This window comes from Asparagus officinalis, chromosome 5 (genome assembly GCF_001876935.1).
Source record: "Asparagus officinalis chromosome 5, Aspof.V1, whole genome shotgun sequence".
In the NCBI taxonomy this organism is placed as follows: domain Eukaryota; kingdom Viridiplantae; phylum Streptophyta; class Magnoliopsida; order Asparagales; family Asparagaceae; genus Asparagus; species Asparagus officinalis.
In genome coordinates, this window is record NC_033798.1 from 126,580,668 (window position 1) to 126,593,742 (window position 13,075).

General features: G+C 39.9%; 1 protein-coding gene across 3 annotated transcripts in view; it reads left to right on the forward strand.

Moving 5' to 3' along the window:
- LOC109841195 (probable adenylate kinase 5, chloroplastic) overlaps positions 1-12,043 on the forward strand; it is a 28,302-nt gene extending 16,259 nt beyond the window's left edge. The window contains exons 14-19 of one of the 3 annotated variants that reach the window (XM_020410094.1): positions 5,639-5,668; positions 5,761-5,870; positions 10,957-11,094; positions 11,311-11,340; positions 11,428-11,517; positions 11,825-12,043. In XM_020410094.1, coding sequence (XP_020265683.1) covers positions 5,639-5,668; positions 5,761-5,870; positions 10,957-11,094; positions 11,311-11,340; positions 11,428-11,458 — 339 coding nt within the window. In that variant the 3' untranslated portion in view covers positions 11,459-11,517; positions 11,825-12,043. Of the gene's footprint in view, positions 1-5,638; positions 5,669-5,760; positions 5,871-7,582; positions 7,720-7,808; positions 8,113-10,956; positions 11,095-11,310; positions 11,341-11,427; positions 11,518-11,824 lie in introns of those variants that run through there. The other 2 variants (XM_020410095.1, XM_020410096.1) reach the window with 2 other exon arrangements.

The window sequence follows — 13,075 nt, forward strand, 5'->3', positions numbered from 1 at the left end:
ATATCAGCAAGTTGTTGTGAGGACGGAGTGAATGTGAGAGATACTATCTTCTTCTCCCAAGCATCTCTGACAAAATTACAGTCAACTTCAATATGTTTTGTCCTCTCATGAAACACAGGATTCTGTGCAATATAAATGGCAGATTGGTTGTCATAATGCATTGGCATGGGTCCAGACTGAACAAAACCAAGCTCTGTCATAAACTTTCTTAGCCACATCATCTCACAAGCAGTGTGAGCCATTGCTCTATATTCGGCCTCTGCACTAGATCGTGATACTACATCTTGTTTCTTACTTCTCCAAGTCACAAGATTACCTCCAACAAAAGTACAAAATCCTGAGGTTGACTTTCGGTCTCCCATGTCTCCTGCGTAGCCAGCATCAGAAAAAGCCGAAATGTGAGTATGCCCATGCTTCTTATATAACAATCCCTTGTCAGAACAACTTTTGACATATGCCAAAATCTTCAGAGCTGCTGTCCAATGAACCTCTCTAGGTTTGTGCATAAACCTGCTCAGTACACCTACTGCAAAAGTAATATCAGGTCTGGTAACTGTCAAATATATTAGCTTCCCAATTAGTCTCCTATATCGTGCAGCATCATCTAGTAGAGAGGTATCATCACGCCACAAATCAACATTTGCCTCCATTAGAGTGCTTGCATGTTTGTATTCCAAGAGACCTGCTTCTTCTAGTAAATCTAGCACATACTTCCTTTGGGACAACAACATGCCATGTTTTTTATATGCAACTTCAATCCTAAGAAAATACTTTGGCTTTCTCATGTCCTTAGTGACAAAATAACGGTTTAGATACTCCTTAGTCTCAGCTAAGACAACTGAGTCACTCCCAGTCAGCAGAATATCATCAACATATACGGCTAAAATAACCAAACCAGTTGTTATGCGTCGAAGAAAGACAGAGTGATCAGACTGACAACGTTGAAAACCAACATTAGAAATAACCTTGCTGAACTTATCAAACCAAGCTCGAGGACTCTGCTTTAACCCATAGATGGCCTTTCTCAGCCTGCAAATAAGATTCTCCCCCTGAGCAACATACCCATGAGGTTGCTCCATATAAACCTCCTCGTCCAAATCACCATAAAGGAAAGCATTCTTCACATCTAGTTGGTGCATCGCCAAATCCATATTAACAGTCAGAGAGAAAAGAATTCTGATGGAGTTGAGACGAGCAACGGGAGAAAATGTTTCAAAATAGTCAATACCATATGTCTGGGTATATCCTTTAGCAACCAGACGAGCTTTATATCTATCAACAGACCCATCAGGATGATATTTCAAGGTATACACCCATCTACAGCCAACCACAGTCGCTCCAGCAGGTAGAGAGATCAAATCTCAAGTCCCTCTAGAAAGCAGTGCATTCATCTCCTCATCCATAGCCTGTTTCCAGGCGGGTACTAACAAAGCTTCCTCATGTGACCTGGGTAAAGATATAGTGGACAATGACAAAGCAAACTGACGAAATGATGAGGTGGGCGGTCATAAGAGACAAAAAGAGAGATAGGATATTTTGGGCAAGACCGTTTACCTTTACGAAGAGCAATAGGAACATCTAAGTCAGAAGAGATATGAGGCTCGACATGAGATGGACCTGCAGCTGGAGAAGAAGAGTCATCAAGAGCAGAGAGGTGTATGTACTTTAGGACGGCGAGAGTATGTCAGTAGAGGCTTTGGTGCAGTAGCCACAGGAGCAGATACCGGAATAGTAGTGGGAGCCGTAGAAGGTAGTGGCACCTGTGGATCAGATGTAGTGGAACCAAAGAAAAAATATGGGACAGACTCAAAAAAGGTAACATCAGCAGAAACAAAATATCTCCTGGTGGTCCGATGATAGCACCTATATCCTTTTTGAGTACGTGAGTATCCAACAAACACACACTTAATGGACCTAGGAGACAATTTATCCAAACCAACAGTCAAATCCTGAACAAAACACGTACAACCAAAAACTCGAGGAATCACAGAAAAACATTTTTTAGCAGGATAAAGACAGTGGAATGGTATCAAACCATCAAGAACAGAGGAAGGCATGCGATTAATCAAATAACAGGCAGTGAGGACAGCATCCGACCACAAGTACTTTGGAATATTCATATGTATCATCAGTGTTCTAGCAACATCGAGAATATGTCTATGCTTCCTCTCAGCAACTCCATTTTGTTGTGAAGTGTGAGAGCATGAAGTTTGATGAATAATACCATTAAGAGCACAAAATTTTGAAACGTCATTTTTCATATATTCCAAAACATTATCAGTACGAAGAATATGAACAGAAGTAGAGAACTGGGTTTTTATTTTATTATAAAAAAGTTCAATAATATGCGAGATTTCAGACCTCTCTTTCAACAAATATAACCAAGTCATGCGAGAGAAATCATCAACAAAAACAATGAAATATCGAAAACCCTTCACAGAGGGAACACGACAAGGACCCCAGACATCAGAATGAACTAACTCAAACGCAAAACTACTGCGTTTATCGACACGACTCTGAAAAGAAGCACGATGGTGCTTACCCAGTTCACATGACTAACAACCTAAAAAAAGAAAGGGAAGACTGAACAATAACTACCGATCTAAGTTTCTGTAGTGAAAGATGACCCAAACGCCAGTGCCACAGTAAGGTAGAATCAGGCTGTGCTGCAACAAGACCAGCACCCGGCACACTGTCGTCCAAATAGTACATACCTCCTCTCTCATGCCCCCGAACCAATCGTCATCCCAGTTGTTAGGTCCTGAAAAACACAATAAAAAGGAAAGAAGGTGACTTTACAGTTATTGTGCTTTGTAAACTTGCTAATGGATAATAAGCTAACAGGGAATTTAGGAGCATATAACACATCAGTGAGTTTCAAAAAGAAAGTAGCATGAACTACTCCAGCACCAAAAACTGGAGAAAGTCCTATGTTACCCCGACACGGGATTTTTGGTCCCGTACCCGTGTCGGGTACGTTTTGGGTGCGGATCCGCACCCAAACGGCAGGGACACGGCATCGGGTCAATTGCAACTTTAAAGGAATTCGACGAATCAAATTCACGAACCTTGGGAGCCCAAAGGCGATCGGAGGAGGCGATCTCATGCCACCCGCGAGAAATAACCAGCAATCGTGCCACGTTGCGTGCGTCCAAAAACTCAACTATCCTCGTCACAAGATCCGATCCAAGAACCTCCAGGGGATCCTGATTGGATTCGATCATCATCGGCTCTTCCCCGCTCTCCCTCCCCTCTTCCGCTTCTTCTTCCTCGGCTCCGACTCGTCTCCTACTTCTCCTCTCTCTCTCTCTCTTCTGGTTCTTCTGCTCGCTATTTTCGCCATTGGAGGGGAGCTCGAAGAGAGAGGAGGCGTAAATGAAGGGGGGTTGGGAATTAAAAGTGATAGAGTTGGGTTTGGAAAATGGGACTCGGGAATGAACTAATTACGGGGCTGCCATCAAAAATATCTAGTTGGCGTGTCCTGCTTCATGGGCCTGCGATCAAAAATGGGCCTGTATCTATCTATTAGGCTTGATGTGTCAGGTATCTCTATATAAAAGTGAAGAGCTTTTTACATATGCATCCTACCCGTACCCGTACCCGTACCGGTACCCGTACCCGTACCTAGGCAACATAGACCATCAGCGATGCGAATAGAGGGAAACTTATCAGAAAGATGTAAAGAGACAAAACGATCCTTTATACCTGTCATATGGGATGAGGCTCCAGAATCTAGTACCCATGGTTCATGAGGAGAAGCTATGTAAGCATCCATACCTGAAGAGGATGCATGAGTAGCCGAATGACTGTTCTGAGAGAGCTCTAGCTGGCGTAACCTCTCATAATCTGTCTGAGAAATCTGAACAGTAGGAACAATAGTAGCTGGATTACTAGAAATAGTAGTTGAAATAGGTGAGCGAGTCGACTCGGCATCGGCTACTTGGGCCCATTGAGGACGATCAAACTTCTCCCAGCACTTCTCAGAAATATGATTGGTCCTCCCACAGTGACCACACTGACGTGAACCCCTATTAGAATCACCATGTCTCCCACTAAAAGAGCCACATCCTCCCACAGAATCACGACCACGATCACGATCACGACCGCGGCTTCTGCCTCTACTAGAGAACATGGCAGACTGATCCACTGAAGGTGGAGACGGTGCAGAAGTATCAGAAGAAACACCAGTAGAGACCTGCATGACTCTGGAGAATGTAGCAATCAGTGAGGGGATGGTATCTCCACCCAATATCTGTCCTCTCACCTGGGACTGCAAGTTAGGGTGCAATCCAGAAAGAAACTTGAACACTACCAAGTCACGGCGATATCCCAACAGCGTCGTCGCATCAGCTACTGCAGGCTGATGCATCTCCAGTTCGTCTATCAGTCCCTTTAACTCACCAAAGAACTCACAGTCGCTCATAAATCTAAATACACGGGAAGCATTCTTCTCATTTCCGTACATAATCTTCAGGCTGTCCCACATCTCCTTCGCAGTGGTTAAGAACATAACACTGCTACTAATCTGTGGTTCCGTGCTGTTGAGGAGCCACGTCATAACACAATAATCAGACGAGAGCCAGGAACTGTAGGTGGGATCTGTGGTGGGTGGAGAAGAGGCCAGAAGATGTGGAAGTTTGCTCTGAGCGCCAATGAAGATGCGGAAAGTCTGAGCCCAGAGCAGATAGTTTGTACCATTCAATTTTATTGTAGTCCCCAAGACTACCTTGGGCGCAGAAGTCTGACCAGCATCAGCAGAGGGAGATGTAGAAGAGGAGGAGAGATCTGTTTTCGACATTATTGCACAATAGTGGTAGGCAGGTAGTAGTCAAATAATCAGGGCAATAGTAGAGATCTGTTCTTTAAACATAGACTAAGAGCAGATCAAAAAATAAGCAGTAGTAGATGACCGGATCGGGTCATGTGTGGCCTCGAATCACCTATTCAAGGCCATAGAAAAAAAAGGATAAAACAAACGGCGCGGTACTGTAGCAGCACAGTACTGTAGCGGCGATGGTACTGTAGCGGCGGCGGCACTGTAGCGGCACGGCAGCGCGGTACTGTAGCAGCACGGCTAGTGGTGGCGGTAGTGCCGGCGGCAAGGAGAAGAGGCGGCGGCGGCTAGGGTTTTTGAATGAGGATTTGTGACGGTTAGGGTTTCAAGCTCTGATACCATGTAGAAAGAGATAATTGAGAGAGCAAAAACCCTAACTTAATTAATTCATTCAGATACTAGAGAGAGATATATATAGTCATACAAATAGGGGTATGGTTAACGGGTCACAGCCCATTAACCCAATACCTAATAGACTTAATCTAACAAAGGCCATATAAGAAAACCCACTATAAGTTTGGGAAAAACAATTGGATATTAACCTGATGCCACAGGTAGAACGCATGTCAACTTATTAGCCAACTAAACTATAGATGAGAGACAGGGTTGCTAAAAACGGAGGAGGAAAATAGCCACCTTATACTAGCCATGTAATTACTCGCATTCCTAATGATTAGCCACCTAATTATTAGGCATGCAAATATCTTTTCCTGCACACTGCATAAAGCCATATGCATTTCAGAATCTATTATAAATTTAAAGTTACTGTAGTTACTAATTTTTCCTTCACGGTATTATTTTCAGGATTTGCCAGGTTCAAGCGGTATAATGCAAGTAAGGCGACCTTCTACAATTGAGATAGGGTAGTATATGATTTATATTTAAATGCACGTCACAACAGTTGCTAACCAAAGTTATAATGCTAGACGATGGGAAGAGAGGAGAGATTGAAGTATGCAGCATCGTTTGAGAATTGTTATTTCTTTCGGCTTCTTTACTATGCTGGCACTCAGTATCCAATAATGGGTGCGCTAAGGTCAGACCATTTTAATCTTACCAATATTATGGTTCTCTCCAACTCTACAACCTTGATTCTATAATCATCGAGGCTGCATTGGTAACAGAAAAAGTAGGCTATGAATCTGCCTTCGTGATTTAGTTACTGAAAGAAAGTAGGAAAAAACAGGAACTGTCTATATGAAAATCTAGGGCTTATTTCTTCCATGCTCAAATCTTTTTCTGATTGAGCATAGTAAAATGATCGTGTTTTTTTACCTTTCATTTCCCCCCTTTAGGAATTATATTCGGAAGTTTCCTGCTTAAATTTGTATATATTATGTATCATCAGACAAACACAATCTAAAGAGTTTTCTCATAATCCTTATCTTTTTTTTAATCCTTATCCTCTTGTATATGGGAACTGCTATATGTTTATTATAATCCTTATGTTGTACACAAAGGAATTGCTTCTAATTAATTTATACATCAGCTTAAGTTGACTCGGGGACATTTTTTGTTTCTGCTGTATGTTTATCACCTATCCTACAAGTTAAGTCCATGCAAACTTGGAAATAAAGATTAAAATAAAAAAGAATAACCTTGTGCGCTCTATAGATCTATATATCTTCAGATTCTCTTGCTTTGCTTATGTTTACCTAAAGTCTCACTTATGGTCATTTAAATAAGGGAAAATTGCTTGGAGGAACCAAATAAAATTGGGTTATGCATCCCCACCCTCCAACTAGAGTCAACCACTTGGGGGCACCTTGACCCAATTTTTCATGCTTTTACACCCCAAACTCACTGCCCAAGAAATCCAATTCCCAAATTACCCTTCTTCCCAAGTTAAAACCCATTACTTTCCTCCTCAATCTGGCCCAAGACCTCCCCCTCCCCCACCACCGCCGACGCCTCCACCCCTACGCCACCGTGTCATTGCCAACGACTCCTCGATCTTCTCATTTTTCTTCAGCGGGCGAGAGATCGGATCTCAAGCGAATTTCACGCTCTCCGACCCGAATCCGATAAAACTCCCAGGGGTACAATTCGACCTCCTCTCATTTCTCCATTGATTTAGCTTTTCTTCTCCGTCTATGATTCTGGGTTGCGGATCTTGAGCAATGCGGGACGGATCTGGGAGCACCCTTTTATCCATTCCGTTGAACTTTTGAATGAATTTTGTTGTTTGGTTAGGATAATTTGGATGCTTGATGGGGGGGTTTATTGATTAATTGGAATTTGTTTGGTTCTAGTCGTAGCTGTTAGCTTTTGGTTCTTTCTTGATTACCTAGGGTTTATTTTGCTGTGAAATTTATAAGATTGCTAAATTTCTTTCTGCGAAAAATAATCAATTTTGTGTTTTACGGCCAGATCCAATGGAAAATTTTGTTTCTTTGCTAAAGAATTTTGATGTAAAACTAGGAATTGAAGAAGTCTTCACTGGGTCCGAGCATTTCATGGAATTATGGTGAATTATTCATTATAAAAATAGAGGATCTAGTGTAATGTCACTTTAACCACTGAGGATTATTTTCTGGGTTAAAAAGAAATGAACTTTATCTGTAATTTTATCCAATTACTGTTAGTCAATAGTTTTCCCCAATTGCAAGATATTGATTTGGGACTCATACTTCTCTTGCTCTTGTTTTCTTAAATATTTATTTATTGTTTCGTGTTATAGGTATTTGGCAATTTAGTCTAGGTCAATTCTGCAAATTTTACGAGTTCTGATTGTTGTTATTTGGTCAGCAGTAAGAGAAGAAAATTTTGTAACATTGAAGGCACTCATTCTTGTTGGAGGATTTGGAACCCGTTTGAGGCCGTTGACGCTCAGCGTTCCAAAGCCGCTCGTTGATTTTATGAACAAACCCATGATCTTGCATCAGGTATAAATGCTTTGCCCCGTCTATATGAATCATACTTTGGTTGTGTTAATGAATAATGAAGTTTGATGTTAAATTTTTTTAAATTTCAGGTGTTAGAAGTTAGTCAACAAGCCTTGATGGGAGAGGAATTAACGAAAAACCCTTGCTTTGTGAAGTATGACAAGCCATCTTAGAATTGCTCCAGATGTCCTTTTATGGAAGTCAACTTGCTTATGTGACATATGCTGGTTTCATGTGACATATAACGGTTTTATGTCACATATGTTGTTTTATGTGACATTTGTTGTTTATACGTGACATTTTGCTGTTGTATGTAATATTTGAGTGTTGTATGTGATATTTGGGTGTTGCTTGTGATATTTATTGTTTATACGTGACATTTGGGTGTTGTATGTGATATTTGTGTGTTGCTTGTGATATTTGTTGTTTACTGTTTCATGTCACATATATTGTTTTTATGTGACATATGTTGTTTATACGGGACATTTTGGTGTTGTATGTGATATTTGGTTGTTGTATGTGATATTTGGGTGTTGTATGTGACATTTGGCTGTAATTTGTGATATTTGGGTGTTGTTTGTGACATTTGTTGTTTATACGTGACATTTGAGTGTTGTATGTGATATTTGACTGTAATTTGTTGATAGTGAATGTGCTTATTTGTCACATGGCTGTAATTTGTTTATACATGACACATGACTGTAATTTATTGCATGTGATATTTAGATCTAATAGAGTAATTCCACATTCTCCTTCATCATCATCCCCCTATTCTTCTTTACCCACTAAGACCCAGGAATCAATAACTCATCCTTCAAATACTCTGACACTCCTCTTCACCTTCAACTCAAACTCTCCCTTTTCACCATTCCACCCCTGCAATCACGTGCAAAATCCCCGACAGATTTGGGTGTTGTATGTGATATTTGGGTGTTGTATATGATATTTCTGCTATTGGGAAGCGGGGAAGGTCTAAAAGTGGATTGTCCTACAAATATTTTGGAGGTGTTTGAATAATTGGATTTGATTTGGTTTATCTTTGGCATGTTTATCTATGTTTGGGTACTAAGTATTGATGTAAATTTATTTAGATCGAAGTGCGAAAAAGTTTTATTACTCTATTAATTCAAAGCTCAAAATTATGGTTGTTATGTGACATATGCTACTATTATGTGATATTTTGGTGTTCTGTGTGACATATGATACAGTGAAGAGGAGTGTCGGAGTATTTTGACACAATCTGCCGGGGATTTTGCACGCGATTGCAGGGGTGGAATGGTGAAAAGGGAGAGTTTGAGTTGAAGGTGAAGAGGAGTGTCAGAGTATTTGAAGGATGAGTTATTGATTCCTGGGTCTTAGTGGGTGAAGAAGAATAGGGGGATGATGATGAAGGAGAATGTGGAATTACTCTATTAGATCTAAATATCACATGCAATAAATTACAGTCATGTGTCATGTATAAACAAATTACAGCCATGTGACAAATAAGCACATTCACTATCAACAAATTACAGTCAAATATCACATACAACACTCAAATGTCACGTATAAACAACAAATGTCACAAACAACACCCAAATATCACAAATTATAGCCAAATGTCACATACAACACCCAAATATCACGTATAAATAGCAAATGTCACAAGCAACACCCAAATATCACGTATAAATAGCAAATGTCACAAGCAACACCCAAATATCACAAATTACAACCAAATATCGCATACAACACCCAAATATCACGTATAAACAACAAATATCACAAGCAACACACAAATATCACATACAACACCCAAATGTCACGTATAAACAATAAATATCACAAGCAACACCCAAATATCACATACAACACTCAAATATTACATACAACAGCAAAATGTCACGTATAAACAACAAATGTCACATAAAACAACATATGTGACATAAAACCGTTATATGTCACATGAAACCAGCATATGTCACATAAGCAAGTTGACTTCCATAAAAGGACATCTGGAGCAATTCTAAGATGGCTTGTCATACTTCACAAAGCAAGGGTTTTTCGTTAATTCCTCTCCCATCAAGGCTTGTTGACTAACTTCTAACACCTGAAATTTAAAAAAATTTAACATCAAACTTCATTATTCATTAACACAACCAAAGTATGATTCATATAGACGGGGCAAAGCATTTATACCTGATGCAAGATCATGGGTTTGTTCATAAAATCAACGAGCGGCTTTGGAACGTTGAGCGTCAACGGCCTCAAACGGGTTCCAAATCCTCCAACAAGAATGAGTGCCTTCAATGTTACAAATTTTTCTTCTCTTACTGCTGACCAAATAACAACAATCAGAACTCGTAAAATTTGCAGAATTGACCTAGACTAAATTGCCAAATACCTATAACACGAAACAATAAATAAATATTTAAGAAAACAAGAGCAAGAGAAGTATGAGTCCCAAATCAATATCTTGCAATTGGGGAAAACTATTGACTAACAGTAATTGGATAAAATTACAGATAAAGTTCATTTCTTTTTAACCCAGAAAATAATCCTCAGTGGTTAAAGTGACATTACACTAGATCCTCTATTTTTATAATGAATAATTCACCATAATTCCATGAAATGCTCGGACCCAGTGAAGACTTCTTCAATTCCTAGTTTTACATCAAAATTCTTTAGCAAAGAAACAAAATTTTCCATTGGATCTGGCCGTAAAACACAAAATTGATTATTTTTCGCAGAAAGAAATTTAGCAATCTTATAAATTTCACAGCAAAATAAACCCTAGGTAATCAAGAAAGAACCAAAAGCTAACAGCTACGACTAGAACCAAACAAATTCCAATTAATCAAGAAACCCCCCATCAAGCATCCAAATTATCCTAACCAAACAACAAAATTCATTCAAAAGTTCAACGGAATGGATAAAAGGGTGCTCCCAGATCCGTCCCGCATGACACGGTGGCGTAGGGGTGGAGGCGGCGGCGGTGGTGGGGGAGGGGGAGGTCTTGGGCCAGATTGAGGAGGAAAGTAATGGGTTTTAACTTGGGAAGAAGGGTAATTTGGGAATTGGATTTCTTGGGCAGTGAGTTTGGGGTGTAAAAACATGAAAACTTGGGTCAAGGTGCCCCCAAGTGGTTGACTCTAGTTGGAGGGTGGGGATGCATAACCCAATTTTATTTGGTTCCTCCAAGCAATTTTCCCTTTAAATAATGACTTCTAGCTAATGAAAAAAATATCTTAATTGCAGAATGACTTACCCATACCGCTGGGATCTCTACAAGAGAGTAGATGAGCCCTCTGGAAAGGAGAGATATGTCATAATAGCCACATTCCCGGAAAAACCAACAGGGGATGAAATCAATGATGCATTTGAAGGAAAACCAAGGTATGGAATACTAACGGGTCAAATGACCATGGTTTTCCTGTGGCAAGTTATTTGTGTGTTGATAAATACTATGAACACTTGTTATCTTTATTTAGAAAATAGTTCTCATGGGGCCTCCTTTTTCTCCACGTATCAGCATCATTTTCATTTTAAAACATCATTGTAGCGCATAAAAAACAATGAGCTCTAAATGCTTTTGTCTTATTGAATCTACAGAAACAAAAAGGGCTCGGCTTCAGGAATTTGGTATGGAGCTTTCATGTTTAAATGAGTATCTAAACTTCAAAGTGGGAAACTGTATATGTTTTAACTTATTCATTTTTTGTGTTGAAGGGGTTTCTTGAGTGGGATATTACAAGCATGAACAAGATTCTGCGATTGTTCCGGCATCACCTGATCCTGCTGGAAAGTAGCACGGAATATGTACCAATTCTGTCCCTATACTTGTTGCAGGAATATCCTGCTGCATCTTTTCTTTTTTCTTTTTTCCTTTTTTCTCTTCATTTTAGTTGATTGAAAGGGCGCAAAAAGTCCCGCAAGTATCTAGAATGGTATACTCTCGCGAAAATGGATTTCTCTTTACCATTGTAAGCTTTTATAGATTCGCCTGCTTTCTGTTTCAGGCTGGATAGGAAGGAACGTGTATGTAGTATGCAATAGAATCAATTCACTAGAATGCCTGTCTATATTTATGTGTAATTATCTTTCAGAGATTCCCTTTTTTTGGCAGGCAACCATGTGCATGGTATTGATGCAAATGAAGATAGGAAAGGAAGCTAAAAGCAGAATTTTTGTGCCACGCCACAAAAATAGGATATGATAAGTGAAGCACAGGTGAGAAACAAAATATATCGATGGGCCTTGAGTCTTTTCATTCATGATATGCAGCTTAAGTGCTGGATTTTTTTCCTTATTTTCTATACGTTGTAGCCTTCATCATAAATTGGAAGTTGCAATTTAGAGGTGTTATTTGTCCTCTCCAAGGAAAACTTGTATTTATAATTAAAACTGAAACATATTGGCTGATTCGTGCATAAAGAATTTTTTTAATAACAAGCTGATCTTGTTATATATTGTTCTTGTGTTTACTTTTCTTTAAATTTAACTCAGTTGGGAAGCATAATGTGAATCCAACCACACGACTCGGTTCCTATAAGTTATTGCACTTTTTATGATTTTGCGTTCGAGTATTCTTTATTTGTTGAGTACTGATATATTCACACAATAAAATGTTAAAAACCTACATCTTGGGGAATTCGAAAACTTTGAAGAATTTCTGATCACACCAAGACGAGCGAAGGAACAAATTAAAAACAATCCCTCCATGTCATCATAAATGTAGTCAAATTATTGCTACGAGGACTACTGATTACGGTAAATATACGTAACTTTCTCGTTATTATTCTTATAATAGCAGGAAGATGCATGACCAAATAAGAGCATAACATCGTAATATACATAGCATAACATCACAATTTTAATATAGCAAAGGACTCAGTTGCTGCTCGGGATGGTCGGAGGAGGAAGAAAAGATGAAGGAGCATCAAAAGGAACCAAAGGTGAGGATGGAATTTCAGGCTGAACTGGTTCCACAGGAGAGGGAAGAAAGGATGGAGGAGCATCAAAAGGAAGGTGAGGTGGAAATGGTGAATCATCAACAATAGGCGCCAAAGGTGGAGAAGGCAACAATGGAGGTGGGCTATCAAATGGAAGCTGAGGCGGTGATGGTAGCATCGGTGGAAGAAATGAGGAGGGGGGAGTGTCATCAATGGGTACCAGAGGTGGCAATGGAAATTTTGGCTGATCCGTGCTCTCTGGCGGAGGATTATCCGATGGAACTGAAGGCGTCAATGGAAGCACCGGCGGAAGAAATGACGGTGGAAGGAGTGAAGGAGGTGTATTCTCAGTTGGCACCAGAGGTGGCAGTTGAGATGTTGGTCGGTCCGAGACATCTGGTGGAGGGCTGTCAGATGGGACCAAA